We start from the raw sequence: 17,440 nt of genomic DNA, 5'->3' as shown, positions 1-17,440 counted from the left end.
TCTCGCGGTGAGCTCTTTGCGTGTGCTGGGGGAGGCCGCCGCTCGCTTTTGAATGCTCAGGTCGCTCGGCGCCCCGCTTGCTTGCTGCACACGGGGGGAGGTGAACGCCGTGCTGGGGGGCATGCTCAGGCAGAGGTGCTATGTGAGGCATGCCGCTTGCGTCAGAGATGGATGAGATTGCCCTCCACACCACCGTCAGCGATAATGATGTCATTGTTCGACTGCTTTGGCGGTTTAATGCGAGGCTGTTTATTGGCTGGCGCTGTTGATTTACCTGTTTGCTGTGCTGTTTATGGACTGCCATCACTGAAAGCAGTCGCTCGCTCGCTCACTCACTCACTCACTCACTCACTCACTCTCCCTTCCCACTGACCCTCTCACTCATCCCCCCACTCTCCCTTCCCACTCACCCTCTCACTCACCCCCCCACTCACCATCACTCACCCTCCCCAGTCACCCTCTCACTCCCCATTGTCCTACTCACTCCCCCCCACTCACCCCCCCCCCCCTACTCATCCTCTCACTCCCGCACTCACCCACCCTCTCACTCACCCTCCCCCTCACCATGGGCTGTTCTTACAGTTAACCAGGCTACATTCTTTCATGGTTACTATCCCAGCAGTGAAGTAGCCCTCAGCATGGTGAATGATTCTGGCGTCCTTTTGCCCAGCTAAAAAAGGTGTTGCGTTTGGACAGCCAGTATTGCAACGCTTGGATGGTGTCACTTTGTTCTGCTGTCAAAGTCCTGTACACACACACACACACACACACGCACATCCCCCGTAGCTGTGGTGTCCTTACAAGGCATCAGAATAGAGGACTACGCTGCGGTTGGCGGTGGTCAGACACTAAGATACGATCTGGTCTTCCAGGCTTAGCGTAGCGCTGTGTGATACTGCAGATGCCGCAAGCCTCCGGTGTTTTCATTCTCTGCTATCGCTCTTTGCCCAAGTGCTGTTTTTACAGTGTAAACATAATTACCCTTAAAGCCTTGATCGAATGTTGCAGCAGCTTATTTCCATCACTTCCAGTCTTTTATATACCCTTTTATTTCTCAGCTGTTGCCTCTCGGGTCAGTCTGTTCTTCTCTGTTTGTATTATCGATCCCGAACCACAACCAGCTGTTGGCAGTGTCAAGCGGTAATTTATGCCAGACCATTAACAGACTATTATTTTTTTGCGCTTTTGTTTTCCCGGGTCCTGGCCTTCGGGTGTTGGATAGGAACGCTTTGACCTTCGACCTCGACGCAGCAATGGCGCCCTACGCCAGCAGCTCCTTGAACTGGAAACCTTGCGCAAAAAAGAGTTTTACGGTCGCACAAGAGTGGAATTGTGGGCCTTGCGGTCTCACCCTCATTATATTTAAGACTGAATTCCCTTAAAAAAATAAAATAAAAATCAATGGCCGTTCAACGCCTCACTTCTTATCATTCGCACCCCTGGGCCTTCTCATTGGACGCTGGATAAGAGCGTCTGCTAAATGCCTGTAATGTAATGTAGTGGACGTTTTCCGCTTTTAAATATGCAGCGACTTCTTTCCTCTTCCTGGTTGACGGGGATGATTTATATTCTGCTAAGTGTCTGCCGCTCAGCTGAAAGCGATTGCAAAATGCCACTGCTGGAAGGTCCAACCTGTTGCCCCTCGGAAACTGAGGATTTATTCCGTCTGTGTTTACCTGCGTGGGGAGGGCTCTAACCTCGGGGCAGCGCTGTTGCGGTGTTGCTCTCACGGTTAATGACTCCCGGAGTAGGAGAGAGGGCGTCGGGCGTGCGAGACGCGGGAGCGGGGCGGTCAAACGTCCCTCCCAAGGCCGCCGCTAACGCTAGGCTAGTCTGTGTTTGTGCACCCCGAACTAGCAGAGGGAGCCTGGGGGAGAAGGTGCTTCTGAATTTATGCAGGTTTGGGGCTGCGTAACACCCCCATGGGTGCACTGTAACTGTTTGTTTGGTGTAATGCTCCCATGGGTGCACTGTAACTGTATGTTTGGTGTAATGCTCCCATGGGTGTACTGTAACTGTATGTTTGGTGTAATGCTCCCATGGGTGCACTGTAACTGTATGTTTGGTGTAATGCTCCCATGGGTGCACTGTAACTGTATGTTTGGTGTAATGCTCCCATGGGTGCACTGTAACTGTATGTTTGGTGTAAACTTAGGAGAACTCGGAGGGATTTTTAGTTTGTCCTTTAGTTTGATCTAGTCTAACACGGATAGGGCACTGCCATCGGTTCTGTGTCAGAGATATGGTGAGGGAGATAACGCTTTGGAGTGATGTCTTCCCAGCATGCATCAGGCGTACTTTGTTCTGGTCCCGAGTTCTCAGTAGAGCTCAGGGGTCACTCTGAAACTTAACCCCCCAGTTGACGTTAAGTAAGATACACAGTCATTTTTTCCCTCTCCCTGTCTTTCTCTTTCTCTTTTTCTCACTTCCTTCTTTATCTCAACCTTCTCCTCACCTCCTTTGCCTTTGACCAGCATCACATATCCCACATATACAGACCTGACCCTTCCTCCTCCTCCTCCTCCTTTTCCTTCTCCTTCTTCTCTGCAAAAAGAAGCAGCTTACCATGATGCTTTGCAGGATGTCTTAAGTGTTTTAAATGAAAACAGAATGAATGAGTCACAGTGAAGCGATGAAACCGTAAGGAAGCACTCGGAGATAAAGACAAACGGAGGTACTAATGCTTCCCCAGACCAGGGGTGCTGGCAGGGCTGCAATGCCGCCAGCAGGAACCCTCCGATAAAAGGGGGGGGGGGGGGGGGGCCATGGTTTCCATTCCAGATTTACAGTGCTCTCCGCACCCCCATTGATTGAATGTACACGAAATCTCCCCACTGAGCTATCAGCTTATTACTCTACCTGAAGGTGTTTTGTCAGTTCAGCTTGCCAAAAAATAAGAAAACTGAGTTAATGTATGCATTACTGTAGAGAGGAAATACTTTAAAGAAAGTGAGCCAGTTAAGTGTGATCTGAAAGAATTCAGAGCTGGGTTTAAGACCAACATCTTTACGTGCTCTAATGTCATGATTTTTTTTCTTCTGGCTGCCCTTACACATGACATTTGTGTAGTTTCAATTTTACGGTCACGATTAACAAACGTGTAATGAAGGGAAGAGGCCCAGCTGCTACGTATTCCAGCTCCACCTGTTCAGTACTACGTTTCCCAGGCTCCTCCAGGTGTACCGCCAGCTGCTCCTGGAGCCCCTCAGCCCCTCACAGACGTGACCTCCTGTGCTGTGCATTAGACCCAGGGATCCCTCTTAGGGCTGTCTGAATTATTCACGGCTGCTGTAATGGCCCTCGGGCTTGTACTTTGCCCTAAAATACTGCTCCTGTCAGCGGGGGGGGAGAGGGGAGAGGGGAGAGGGGCGAGGGGGTTGGGTAGCACTCAGAATATAAAGTGGCACTAAAAGCATGGTGAGGGGTGACAGTGTCTCTTCACTGAGCAAGGAACGTGCGCTGACAAAGGTTGAGGGCAGGAGTGGCTCTGCACTGATTTGCGTTTTATTGCATTGTGGGGATTAGTGTTTTAATGTAGTGCAGGGTTTGGCTTTTTAATGCATTGTGGAGATTGGTGTTTTAATGCATTGTGGGGGTTGGTGTTTTCATGCATTGCGGGTGGGTAAATGGTGCGTGGTGGGCAGTGTCCTCTGCACCCCAGCATGCGACGATCCGGTTAAATCTTGTGAGGTCACTGAGGAGGTTGCGTGGCGTGCGGTGGTTTGGTTTGGGAGGAGAGTCCCTCCCGTCCCCGTCCCCGTCCCCCCCCCCCCCCCGGTACATGTTGGGCTGACTGATTGCAGGGGCAGGCTCTCTGTAGAGCGGTGCCTCATGGGAAATTAGCCCACGGTTCAACTGGCCCCTGCCTCTCTAGCGAAGAGAAATGTTCCAGGGGCCGCCGCCCTTGTGCTCGCTGGAGGAGTCGCTGGCTATCTGCTCTCGTAGCCTTGTGTGCCGGGCGTGTGCCTCTCCCCCGTGAGCCTGGCCAAAGCAGCGCGCTTCAGAGATAAACCCACCTGCTCTCCAGACGTAAACCGTGTTTTCCTAATCATTCCCGTAAATGTGGGTCTCCGGTGAAGATGGCGGTTCGAACTGGCAAAATCGAGGGAAGCCTTCCGACGCGGCGGAGAGGGAGTCCATCTGGTTGTGCGAGCGATGACTGAGGGGCTGGTGGAGGCCTTTCTGATTAAGTGCCTAGTAACCTCTTAAAACCCGCACACCCTGTGACCTTTGCTTCCCCGAGGGCAGGACTGAATGCCGCTGGCCCACCGGCAGCAGACGACTTTGGCCCGTAAACGTCCCAGCGAGACGGCGGAAAGCATTCCTGCAGTTGGAGTTTACAGCCTGTTAATCATCAATGTCTCGGAGCTGCGGGCGCGGCCTCTCAGAGGTGGACTTCTGCCAGCGTGCGCCCCTGCGAGCTCAAAGCCCTTTCCCTCCTCAGAGCGGCCTCCATCGGCTCACGCCTCATATAGGGCAGTGATGTCGGAATGCTTAATCCCAAAGTAATTACAAAAAAAAAAATCATGATTCTGTTGAGATTTACTGGCATGAAGTTGGCGGGGCTGGACAATGCATGATTGTGAGGCTTCTGTCACTTAAAAAAGAGAATCTTTAAAAAGCCATGCAGCGAATTCAATTTGATAAACTATTGATGACGACTATGGACAGTGAAATGTGCCTGCTGTGAGTTCATAAGTCCTGTAGCACCTTGTCCTTGTGGTGTCTGATTATCCAGCATTAGAATGTGCCAAACTCGGCTGCTTCAGGAGAAACTCGGCCAGGACTCTGCAATGTGTGTCCAGTGAGGGGATCCTTATGGCTCAGGACTGCATAGTGTGGCAGATGACCGTTCTCTCAACGTTATTGGGTTCTCAGCATTTCCCAGCGTGGGGCGGTCAAAGGTGTGGGCCGTACTGTATATGAACGTGGACCAGTGTGCTGTTAACATGCTGTGTGTGTGTGTGTGTGTGTGTGTGTGTGTGCGCGTGTGCGCGTGCGTGTGTGTACGTTCCTGTGCGTGCGTGCGTGTGTATATGTGTGTGTGTCACACTTTATTCCTTCCTAATCCACACAGGAGAGTGTAGGTAGGCTTCTGACCCTGACGTTGATGTTTTGTTTTGTTTTTTTTGGGGGTTTTTTTGCAGCTTGGCCGGGACGAGAGACGGGTGGACAGCAGGACCGTCTACGTGGGACACCGGCCCTGTCCCTCCACGGAGGTCTTCATCCCGCCAAAATTTTGCGACAACAGGATTGTGTCTTCCAAGGTAGGCTGACGCCTCGTGGCCTCGGGCCCCTGCCCCCTGCCCCGCCCCCTGCCCCGCCCGGCATGGCGGCCCGGGCCCCGCCCCTGCCCCGCCCCCTGCCCCGCCCCGCCGCTCACGTTCCCTCCCCTCCTGTGAGGTCGGCTCGCTGACGGACGGTCTCACGCGGCTCAGAGAGAGCGCGCTTTCGTATCCGCGCTCAGTGGCGTGTGTCAGAGACCGCGCGGGAGACACAGCCCGTCTGAGCGCGGTGATGAAAGAGCCGATGGTGTAAGCCTGGTCCCGGGGGGGAAGTGGTCAGGCGAGCGGCCGCTTCCGTACGTTTACCCAGCTGTCCCCGGGAATCGTTACGCCACCTCAGAATAGAATGTTAAAGGTTACCGACCCTTGAGACCATGCAAACGAGTTCCCCATTTTAAAAAAAATATATGACATTTTATTACTATGACATTTTAGTCATTACAACATCTCGTGTGACATAGGGCAAAAGCATAAAAACAGCTTAGGGTGATGCAATCTGTTTCCATGAATATTCATTATTCTTATTCTGTGGCATGGAGATCCAGGAACCTTACAAGAATCATAACCAAGTGAAATAGTTTGAATGGAAAACTTTTGTGACTTTTTAAAAGGGTCAAAAACAACGTGTTGTAATGAACCCCATTCATTTTAAATTGTTCAGCCAGGGGTGAACAATATCTGGCCAAAAATGCAGAAGTGTGTGTGTGAACATTTCTTCTCGTGATAGAAGTTCTCCGTAGTGATTCACATGGTTACATGCAGTCTTTTGCAGTCTGCGGCTATTTTAGTTTGGTCAAAGGGCAAAATAGTTTGCCGACCATGAATGTGAATTTCTCGCTGAATGTCGGTACATAAGGTGCTGTATTGTCAATTTGTCTGTTTTAAGTTTGATCAGTGGTTTGCTATACTGCTTGGTTTTGACCTATTGGTCAAAGCTACCAACTGTGTGTGGGCACATACTGTTCTCTCACTCTCTCTCACACACACACACACACGCGTACACCTACACACACACACACACACACGTCAGATGTGTTTTTGATTTGCGATGCGACAGAAAGTGCAGGACCCAGATGTTTGGTTGTTGTGAAGAGGGAGTTGGTCGGCCACAGGGAATGCGTACGTAATTTTAATTAACGATTTTAATTTTAAACTGGGAATCCAAACACCTGCCACTCCAGGTGGAGGATGCAAACCGTTGCCATTAGAAGGATTCCTACAGTCCCAGGCCTTTTAAGGACTGGAAAGTCTAGCCCCTCCTCTGGCTGCACCCAGCCCCGCCCCCCATGTTCCTCCTGCTTCCTGTATGGCCATCTTCTCTGAAGGTCAGGGAATGCGTGGCCGTTCGGCACTCAGACCTGAGAGATCTTTCCGACTCTCTTCACTCTCTTCCTGCCGTCTCTCTTTCCTCTCACTTCTCCGTACTCTCTTTGTTTACTTTCTCACCCCTCCTCCTCTTCCTCCTTTCCCCCTCAGACCCCCCCCCCCCCGCCCCCTGGTGCCCATCTTCCCCGCTACAGAAGGCAATTATCTGTCAGTCAGGAGTGCCGTTTCCGTGCGAGCGGAATTTACAGGAGCCGGTATTAGCATCCCTGTGGGATGTGAGATTCAATCTGTTCTGGGGCCCCGGTCGGCTTCCCTAAATCTGTGCCTGTGACAGTGGGAGGGGGTGCTGTGGTGGAGGGGGAGGGGGGAGGGGGGAGGGGGGCGGGGGATTTATGGTGCTGCCAAGGGTCCCGCAGTGGATCGTCCAATCAGCTCCTTTCTGGCGTGACAGTGTAAACAGGCTTTAATTACCCTCTCTGCAGCGTTTACACTTCTCCCCGCATCAGCTCTCCATCATTCTGCTTCTTCCCTCTCTTCCTCTCCTCTCACCCCCTCTCTTTCTCTCTCCCTGTCTCTTTGTTTATCCCTCTTCCTCTGCACACACCCCCCTCTCTGTCTGTGCACTTTCTCAGTCTCTCCTGTTTTCTCCTCCTCCCTCCTTTTACCTTTCTCTCCCTTTATCCTTCTCTTCCTCTGTTAAAACCTTTCCCATCACTTTCTCTCTCTCTCTCCTCCTGGTCCTCTTACACTTGTAAGGGACACCAGAAGCAGGTCTTACAGACCAGTGTTGCTAAAGTGTTATCCACACCTTTAACCTCATAATAGTGTGTGTCGTACAGGCCAGTGTCATTCACCGCCTGGCCGTTGGTCAGTCCCCTTGTTTTCACTGGGTTTTCATAAAGCTCTGGTTCTGTCCGTTGGAGTATCAGCCATCACAGCCGCCTAAAGAGCGAAGCTTCTGTCGGTGACTCTGAGGTAACGGGCCCTTCCATTCAGGGCCAGCAGAATTAGCGATAAGTGGCTAATCCGAATCGGTGGAGTACCTGCAGGCCCCTGAAAGAAACGGGCGCCTGGCCTCTGAAGCTGATCAGAGAAGCGGGGCCGCCGTTGATGTGGCCGCGGCTCGGCGGAAACGCATAAACATGAGAGCGGGTAAACAGGGGGACGCGTTTAATCCTCGGGTGAGCCTGTGTCAGGCTGCTGGATTGCCCCTGTCCAACCCCCCAGCTCTCAAGTGTTTGGCTAAGTGCATAAGCGCCGCATTAGCATGACGTTAAGGGCCAGTGCGGGTGCGGCTCGACTGCCGAGCTTCACACGCCACTTATTCGCTCATTCACCCGATGTGCTCTTTCTCCCCCCCCCCCCCCCCCCCCCCCCTCTGCTTTCTCAGTATACCATTTGGAACTTTCTGCCAAAGAACCTGTTTGAGCAGTTCAGAAGGATCGCCAATTTCTACTTCCTGATCATATTCCTGGTGCAGGTGAGTCTTGCGTCTGCATTTTTTTAGGTTACGCCTCTGTCAAAGCGCTACCTTGTGCACGCGTGTGTCTGATGCACACACACACACACACACACACGCACAAAGACACACTCACACACATACGCACACACACGCGCGTGTCTGATGGTCGTTGCGTATAAGGTCCGATTATTTTCAGTGCGGGCAAAATGTGCAACTCCGCAGGAGAGAGAGCAGTCAGGCGGATCGCTCTGCAGTCTGTTCCTTCTGTGGGTCGTGACCGTTTCGGGAAAATGTTTACACTAAATGGCCCTTAAAACTGGATAGAGATCAGCCCTATTGAACATAATGGAGATAATGGAGGAGGCAGAGGCCCAGAAAAAGAGTTGGGCAGGGGCTGCTGGGTGGCGCATCCTGCTAATGTGCTGTTCAGCTGCGTGGGTGGGCGCAGCGGACAGTTACTATACCAGTCCTGACCATTATACTGCGCTATGCTAATGTGCTGTAGGGTCACACAGGTAGGTGGGGGCTTAATTTGGCGGGAAACCAGCACCCCCCTCTGGCTAGCTGGGCAGGCGCAGCCCGCTCGCATCTGCTATGTGTGAAGTGTGCTCCTCCGGCTTGGCTACTGTGTGTGAGTTAAACTGCAGGACTGCCAAGCGAAAAGCCAGCCCCTATTGCATATTTCAGAGAGCGTTGCAGGGGCGATTGCAGCGACTAGCACAAATGCGCACTTAAAAGGAAAGCGTCCTTTGTTTGTGGAACCCAAAAAAAAAACAGCACCCAAATGTGTCCCGGAGGTTTTGGGATGACGCAGTGCTGCGGACCTGGCCTCCGCGGCGGGGTGCCGGGGTGTCTCTGCGCCTCACTGTTTGGAATGTCGGGTTGTGGAGCAGCGGGGGGGGGGGGGGGGGGGAGCGGGTGTCGTAAAGAGGGCTGTAGTGTAGAAGCCTTCGGAGTGCGCTAACATGGCCGTATAAAGGCAGCAGGCTTCAGCACTTCGGCGGGATCTGGAGTAAGCCTGTTACCTGGAGCAGATGTGCCTGCGACCTGCTGCCTTTTCTCATGTACTGGTACTCTGCTCCATCTCTGTGGAGAATGGGGGTGTGTGTGTGTGTCTTTGTGCAAGTGTGAGTATGTGCGTGTGTGTGTGTGCGCGTGTGTGTGTGTCTGTGCAAGTGTGAGTACGTGCGTGTGTGTGTGTGTGTGTGTGCGTGAGTGTGTGTGCGTGAGAGTGTGAGTGCATCTGTGTGTGTGTGTGTGTGTGTGCGTGTGTGTGTGTGTGTGTGCGTGTGTGTGTGCGTGTGTGTGTGCGTGTGTGTGTGTGTGTGTGTGTGTGTGTGCGTGTGTGTGAGAGTGAGTGAGTGCCTGCGTGGGTGTGTGTGTGTGTGTGTGTGTGTGTGTGTGTGTGCGTGAGTGAGTGAGTGAGTGAGTGAGTGAGTGAGTGAGTGTGTGTGTGTGCGTGTGCGTGTGTGTGCGTGTGCGTGAGTGTGTGTGTGTGTGTGTGCGTGTGTGAGTGTGTGTGTGTGTGTGTGAGAGTGAGTGAGTGCCTGTGTGGGTGTATGTGAGTGATTGCGCATGTTTGCTTCCCTTAGTTTACTGATGATGTTTACTCAGCCTGGCATGTAGCTGGCATCTCTGCTAATCCAGGAGCTCTCAGGGGGCCTTCTTACCCAAACCACGCAGGGTCCCGCACACACTGCCTTCTGTAATAGCACCAAGAGAATCAGAGCCACACACACTCTCAGACACACACTCATGTGCACACACACACCCACAGGCACATTCACACACACACACATGCACGCACACACACACCCGCACACGCAACCCCCCCCCCACACACACACACACACACACGCACATAAATACACACACACACACACACACCCACACACCCCCACCCACCCACACGCACGCACACTCGCACACACACACATGCGTGCTAGCCGTCGTGTGTGGCTCTGAGACTCATCGCCGGGCTAGAAATAGACACTTAAAATTCCCCTGTGAATTCATGCAAATGCTTCATCTGAACCCCCCCACCCCCCCCCCCGCACCCCCGCACGTCTCCGCAGCGCTGCTGACGTCAGCGAGCAGGGAGTCCTTTGTAGTTCTGAGAGCCGCAAATAGACTCTGGCTGATGTGTAAAAAAACCGCAGCGCTCTGCTATTAATAGAGCGGCTTACCTTCGCCGAGCTCTCTGCAGACTCGCGCCGATCGATGCGAGGGAGGGGAGGAAGAGGCCGGACCACGCGCCCCCCCGCCCGCCCGCAAACCCCCCCGGGCCCGCGAGCGTGAACACTGTTCATTATTGTGTGACATGCACCCTGCCGGCAATTTATTAATGCGCTGACAACCTGCTCCATATGCCTTTCCGAAGCATCTGTGCGCAGTCCGTAACCATGGTCACATACGCCTCAACACCCGCACTAGCCGCTAGCTGAATGATACCCCCGCCCGCCCTCGCTAACCGCTAGCTGAGCGGTACAGCGGTACGGGATGCCTTTCAGAAGGGGGGCGGGGGTGTAGCCCAGTGCCGAAGAGGGGAAGAGACTGCACTGTGGGGGAGAGGGCGTGAGAATGGTGCAGTGTGGCAAAGTGCGGACGTGACTGTGTGTGGTTCTGTGTGTGGGAATTAGTGTACGTTCATTGCAGTTTGGTAGAGTCAGTGGCGATGTGTGTTAGCTCATTGCGTTGTGGTGCAGTTTTGGCTGCCCTGAGTGCAAGTTAACTTGTAGCACGGTAGATTAATTGGGCATGTGTGTAAGGTTAATACAGCGCGGTTGATACAGAGGTGAGCGTCAGTGGAAAGTTTGACTGATTTTGAGTGTAAGCATATTTACAGTGTGGAAGATTCGTTTGGGATGCGCTTAAGTTTAACGGGGTGAGGTGGGTCCAGGCGGGGGGCGGGCGGGCGGGGGGGGTAGCGGTCAGCGTCACGGGACAGCGCCAGCGGGACGCTCCGTCCTCAGCGCTTTTTCGAGCGGCGCTCTCGATGTCTCTAATCGCGGGGGCCTCCGAGGCCTGCCCCCCCCAGATGGGCTTTTATCAGTTTAATAGATGGAAAAGGGATGTGCGCTGCCTGCGTTCCGCCACATCCATCACCCCCAGGGCCCCGGAGCGTCGGAGCGCTTTTCTGCTGAATAGGCCTGCTTCTGCAGAGCGGGACGGGGGGGTGTGGCGGGGGGGGGGGGGGGGGGGGGGGTGTGTACTTAATAAAGTAAAGCTCCTGAGAACGGGACAGCCCATTCTCCGCAGCACGGAAGCCGGTCACAGGGCAAACGTTTTGGCGGTTTTTCTCCGGCAGAGAGGCGCTTGATACTGGCACACACGCGTAGAAGCGGCCTGCAGTTTCTGTGTGTCAAGATGAGCCCCGGTTGTTTGTGGTTCCTGTGGGAGGAAACGGCCGTCTCACGCGCCGTGGCGGATTTCTGCCCTGTCATTTCCTACGGCGCCTTCGGGAAGCGCGTCCTGTTTCCGGCAATCCCACCGAGCCACAGACAGCCACAGACAGCCACAGACCCCCGCTCTCTCCCTCGACGGAGAACTCCTGCAGTGCGTCGGGACTCGTATGGGCCTGTGGCGGACTCTGGAGCGTTCGCGGTATGCCTGCCTGACGGGTCTCTGTGGCGCTTTCGCGAGCGTTCGGCGCACGTGCCAGGACTAGCGTCGTTGCCCCGGGAACGGCCGCGCGGCACGCGCTCCACGCGGTAAAACCCTTCCCGCCTTCAGCCCGGCCCTTCATCTCTTCCGCTGCCACGCTCAGCCTGCTCTCTGACCTGGAAAAATTCATACCCATTAACAGACCGTGCGTTTGGTACAGTTTCTGTCTGGGACGGCGCTCGTCGCCTGTCGGGTTTAAAGTGCAGACTGGGATGCTATCCAGAGGAGTAATGTTTTGACATTGTCCAAAATGTTTCACTCAACAGTTCATGCACTTTTAAGCCAGTGCACAGATGCTATCTGTGAGTCTCCTCATTGCTTTCAAATGAAGCCATCAGAGGGCTATGCATTATGCATTAGGTACTCTCTGACTGGTGACCGTCTGTTCCCTCATACGTAACCATGACTGTGTGGCTGATCTTTTTCTTCTCGGTCCTCTGCTACTCCAGTTGATCTCTCGTATGGTCATTTTCTTGCGTTCGCGTTTACCGTTTTTCTTTTATAACCAGGCACTTTTCTTATGTTGTATTTAACGTCAGTACAAGCCTGCACTGTAAGTCATGGCTTGTAGTACCCATGCCTCTTGGCTAGTGTCACCATCCAAAAAAAAAAAAAAAGTGCTTTCAGTAACTCATCTCCATACGATACGTATTCTGATAGATTGTGGGAAGGTGCGGGCGTTGTATGTGAAGGCACAGTGCTTTCTGCACCTGCCCGCACGCCTGCATGGCTCTCGGTGTGATTTAAACTCGCAGAAAGGTTATCTCTCCTTTGGAGGTTATCTTTTCTCATTGGAGGACTGCATCCTGGGAACTGGGGCTTGAAAGGTTGAGTGGAGCCCGGAATTCAGCTGAAGTGCACTTTGTTATAGTGCTGCTTTGCATATTTTGATTTGAGAAGGTTATTAAGCAATAATGCACTCCGGCATACTGACCTCAAGTGCTGGGTGCCTTGCTTCCGGCTGATCTTGCGGACATTTTTTTTTTACAGTTATTTTAAGCGATATTACGTTGTGTGTGTGTGTGTATATATTATATTGTGCGTGTGTGTGTATGTACGCATGTGTATATAGGCTATATCCGGTTTAGCCTGTCCTCTGGATTATGCAGCTATCCTTTTGCTACCATAAATGTAGCATGATGTGTCAATCAAATGTAAGAAGTACAACCATTATTAAAATGATTAATAAAGTGAGGAGAAGCAGCCTTGTAGCAGCTCTAGAGGGCTGATGTAGTTCTTCTGTCAGGGTGGGTGTGTTAAGGTGAGGGAGAGTGGCTCCCAGGAGTGGTCAGGTTGTGACCGTGAGCCGACTGCTGTGGTCCATCTGGTCACACCCTACGTTCAACCTTCTCCTTCCTCTTAAACCCTGTACGGCCATCTTACAGAAGGCTTCATTATCACTGCAACTAATAAGAACTATCCGCTCTGTGAAGAAGCCAAATGGTTCAACTCCAGCTGGCTGTTTAAATCATCCAGATGGTCTCATCTCACAAAATTTTCCTTTTTATTTTTAAGAAGCTCGTGTGAAGACCTTGAGGAGAGCTGAACTGAAGCTCTGGTTTTGGGAGGGCAGTGAATTGCAAGACCTCATTTCAACCTTTATAAAAATGTATAGGTTCATATTTATTCATCTTGTATGTTCATGTATGTTTTGTGCTTTAACAAGCAACAAAATCGATGCCCTACACTATGTACTGTTACTATCGTTTAATGAAATGATTCCTGGCATAGCTTTGCTTCGTCAAACACTTGATTTAAATTTTAATTGTTAGTTTTGTACTACCTTTACCATTTGGCAAGCCAAATGCAATGGAGTTGTGGATACTGACCAAATGGTATGTTATTTTTCTGCCCATTTCAGTGAAAAGCTTTTCCCAAAACGACTCCTGCAGTCTCGCTAAGCACTGCCTGACTAATAGTTTGCACGTGCTCATTAAGCACTACCTGCAGAACCTGGCTGACCATGTATGCCCAGACTCAAAGGCAATCACCACCTCATTCCAAATGCAGGCAATGCAGTTAACCTTCTGTTTCTGGGAGTCGGCAGTGGCAAGATAAACCTGGCTTTGATCTGCTGGGCTCGGCTGGATAAGCAACAGGAAAAAAAAACAGCTTTTGAAATCACGCATTGCATCTCATCTGAGTCACGGTGATACTGTAGATAGTCGTGGCATAGAAAGTGATACCAGACCTCCTCCTCTTGGCTGTGGATGGACGTCACAGTGCAGTTGGCCCCTCTTCTTTAGCCTTCCTCTACGGAATCGGTCCTGTTAGCGGGAAAGGGGAGGGGCTGCATGTTTGCTCTGTTGGGTCTTGTTGAGCTCATCAGTGGTTTATGGAGGGAGGAAACGAAAGGTTCGATTAAGAACGCTGTTATCTTCCTAATCGAACACCTTCCAAAAACATTTGAAAAGCAGGTCATGTTGCCTGATTTAACTGGTTGGTGTTCTGAACTCTGAATATTTGGGCTCCGTTAGCATCATTTTGTACGGTCATATAACGTTTGGGATTTGGCTTTAGGTTTCTCGACCCCACGTCTCCACTGCTCTGTCCGTGTCTGCGGATTTTATCAGTTTTGTCATGGACAACGAGGTCCAGAGCTTTGGCTTGCTGTTGATCGGATTGCATTTTCTGTTTCAATTTCATGCTTTCCAGGCCAAAGCATTTTGGCAGAACTGGGGGGTTACTGTCAGTGCCTTTGGACTTTGGATTAGATATAGCATGTTGAGTTTTTTCTTTAGTATCGTAGTTTCGTGTGACCGGACGTGCACCGTTTGTGACCTACTAGTAACAGGTTCAGGTGAGTATCGTCTAGTCAGTGTAAACCAGACTCGAAGCATTAGACTTTTACTTGCTGGCCCTGTACGGTTGTCAAAAGTGAAACTGCAAGTTAAAGTGCTTATCTGTTTGTAGCGTATACCCTGACTTGTGCTTGAATTGAACCCATCTGTGAGGGTGAGATAGTCAAATAGACATTTTGGCTCAGATTTTTGTCAGGTTGTGGCTTTTTTATATTTAAATGAAATATAAAAATCAAAATGCATGGCTTGAGTTAAAGATTGGGCGGTGGCTGAACCCCATAATGCCTCTACATTGTCTCAAAGAGACCCAGAGAACCCCCCCATGGTCTATTAGTGTTCCCTAAGAGGAGACCTGTCCCCTGTCTTCATTGAAATCGGGTCCTATACCTCACAAGACTGAGATCCTAATTCAGTTAAAGCACTGAAGTTCACCCTCGGTGTCTCGCTGACTGAGCAAGCAGCACAACACTGACGAACAGTCGCTCCTTTTCTGTGGCCAGGCATTGGTGATCAGCCAATCACTTCCTTGCTTTTTAAAATCAGCCGTGACCCCGCCCCCCCAAAGTTCAGTACCTTTTATGCAGCCGTACAGTTTTCTTGGCACCGCTACGTTAGCGTTGAGCAATCACAGGGCAACTGCCTGTTTGATAAAAATCTCTGTTGAAAGAGTATACCGTGTGTGGGAATCCACTTCTGTGAATAGGCGGTGTCGTTTTCTTAGAGGGTTGTAATGCTGTAATTATGTACTGCTGTGAGGGAAGATTTATTTGTTAGCATGTTTATCTCGCCTCAGTGTTTTTATGTTTTTGTTTCGTGGCAGCTTTTCATATCTGGAGTGTGTGGAAGAGGGGGGGAGGTTGGCTTTCTGCAGTTCGCTCCGCTAGTTTGAGGCTAACAGTCCTCTCCTGGTTTGTCTCTGACTCGCTGATTAAACAGAAACTTTTACCCGAATACCATCGAGCACGAGGCCAGGTTTAGTTTAGTTTAGTTCAGTCTGTTTTAAAAGTGTTTTAAAACCGAGGACGTGCCATGTTGACAGCCCAGGATGGGGCTAGAACCCCACCAGTGCTTAAATGGGCCTCCCCCTCATCAGGAGCGCAGGGCTGCCAACTCTTCTGCTCTCAGGCTCTGTCTGACTCGCTCAGGCTGCCCGAACACATCTCACGCCAAATAAGAGAGAACACAGCCGCTCCCTGATAATTACGAAGTTATGTTTCTGGTCCTGGGTTCATACACGGTACAGGAAGACTGTTGATTGGCTACCTGTCTTTGATGTTTTGACACCACACACACCCCCCCTCCCCCAACTCCCTGTATTTCAGTCTCAACAAATCTCAGTCCATCCAGCTGAACACAGCTGGCAACTCTGATGATGATGATTATGATGATGATAATAACGAGAGCAATAATAATAAAAGCAAAACTAGAAAAAAAGTTAGTGGGAGCGTGGTGAATAGTCAGGATGGTGCCGTTGACAGGTGTGCCCTCTCTCTGTCCACACAGGTGATAGTGGACACCCCCACCAGTCCTGTCACCAGCGGATTGCCCTTGTTTTTTGTTATCACGGTGACTGCTATCAAACAGGTGAGTGACGGCATTGTTTCTTGGATACCATCCCTGCCCTGCCACCCCCCCCCCCCCTCCCCCCTTCACCTCCACCCACTCCTCTTTCCTCTCCTCCCCCTCTTGCCTTTTATCTCCCCTATCTCTTCTGTTTTCCTACTTTTATCTCCCCATTCGCAGTGCTCTCCTCCCTCCATCCCTCAGTCCTCCTCTCCCCCTCCCCCCTCTTTCTCTTCATTTACCTTTTACCTTATCGTCGCCTCCCCCCCCCCCCCTCCGCGCCCGGTGTGTCCTGAAGAACGGAGTTTGTTTACTCGCCGTAGCGGAACGGCGTGCGCGGGCATGTTCCGCGGTCGATTGTTCTCACGGTCTGACATCATAACCGCGCGTACGGGGGCCTGTCCCGTCTTGCCTGGAGCCCCGCGGTAGAATTTCGCTCCCAAACAGCGCGGCTCACGGCCGCAGAAGCGCTCCCCGTCGCCGTTTCTCTGCGCGAAAAAGGCGCAGCGTGCATAACAGCCGCAGTAAAACCGCATCGGATCAAACCTGAACCCTGAACCCTGAACCGTGAATTGGTTTCTCATTTCTCACAGGAAGTGTGTCACTTTGTCACATCGGCGTCATGACGATGTGCCCTCGGCGCTGTTTTCTCAGGCTGCCTTGCCGTGTCCTTAAAAGTGACTGTGAAGGCTTGTTGACCAATCGAGACGCAACAAGCCGTTTCATTGCCTCCTTATCGTTTCTAAATCTCTTCTTCTGTAGGAGGTCTGTTTGCTTAAAGGGCTGCGTGTAAAATAGCCCAGCGAAGTGGAATGATGAGGTCACTCACACAGAAATAAGATGGAGTCTGTATTATATGGAGCGTGCTAAGCACCTGAACGTCCTTCTGAGCACATTCTCCGTAGAGCATAACCATGCCGTCGGCCTGAAGACTTGTTCTTACGTGAAGATTTGTTCTTACTTCTCTCTCGGTCTACTCCTCTTTTTCCCTCCCCTCTCTCTCCACCTCTCTCCCCTCTCTCTCCACCTCGCCCCCTCTCCCCTCTCTCTCCACCTCTCCCCTCTCTCCCCTCTCTCCCCCTCACCCCCTCTCCCCTCTCTCTTCACCTCTCCCCTCTCTCCACCTCTCCCCCTCTCCCCCCCTCTCCCCTCTCTCCCCTCTCTCTCCACCTCTCCCCCTCTCTCCACCTCTCAGGGCTACGAGGACTGGCTGAGGCACAAGGCGGACAACGAGGTGAATAAGTACCTGGTGACGGTGCTGGAGGACGGGCGGAGCTCGCGAAAGGAGAGCGAGAAGATCAAGGTGCCGCCCCCCCTCTTCCGCTAACGTGTACCCCACC

At 51.9% G+C, this 17,440-nt stretch overlaps 1 protein-coding gene across 7 annotated transcripts in view; it reads left to right on the top strand.

Annotated features, from left to right (window-relative positions):
- The window catches only part of atp11c (ATPase phospholipid transporting 11C), a 53,411-nt gene that overhangs the window by 14,827 nt on the left and 21,144 nt on the right, over positions 1 to 17,440 (top strand). For all 7 annotated transcript variants that reach the window (XR_004764367.1, XM_035408912.1, XM_035408910.1 and 4 more), the window contains exons 2-5: positions 5,148 to 5,267; positions 8,002 to 8,091; positions 16,041 to 16,121; positions 17,296 to 17,403. Coding sequence is in view for 6 of the 7 variants with exons in the window: in XM_035408912.1 (XP_035264803.1) it covers positions 5,148 to 5,267; positions 8,002 to 8,091; positions 16,041 to 16,121; positions 17,296 to 17,403 (399 nt within the window). In the remaining variant the exon portion in view is untranslated. The remainder of the gene's footprint in view (positions 1 to 5,147; positions 5,268 to 8,001; positions 8,092 to 16,040; positions 16,122 to 17,295; positions 17,404 to 17,440) is intronic.

This window comes from Anguilla anguilla, chromosome 3 (genome assembly GCF_013347855.1).
Source record: "Anguilla anguilla isolate fAngAng1 chromosome 3, fAngAng1.pri, whole genome shotgun sequence".
NCBI classification, from domain to species: domain Eukaryota; kingdom Metazoa; phylum Chordata; class Actinopteri; order Anguilliformes; family Anguillidae; genus Anguilla; species Anguilla anguilla.
Note: the sequence above shows the minus strand (reverse complement) of the source record. Positions and strands in the feature narration are given on the sequence as shown.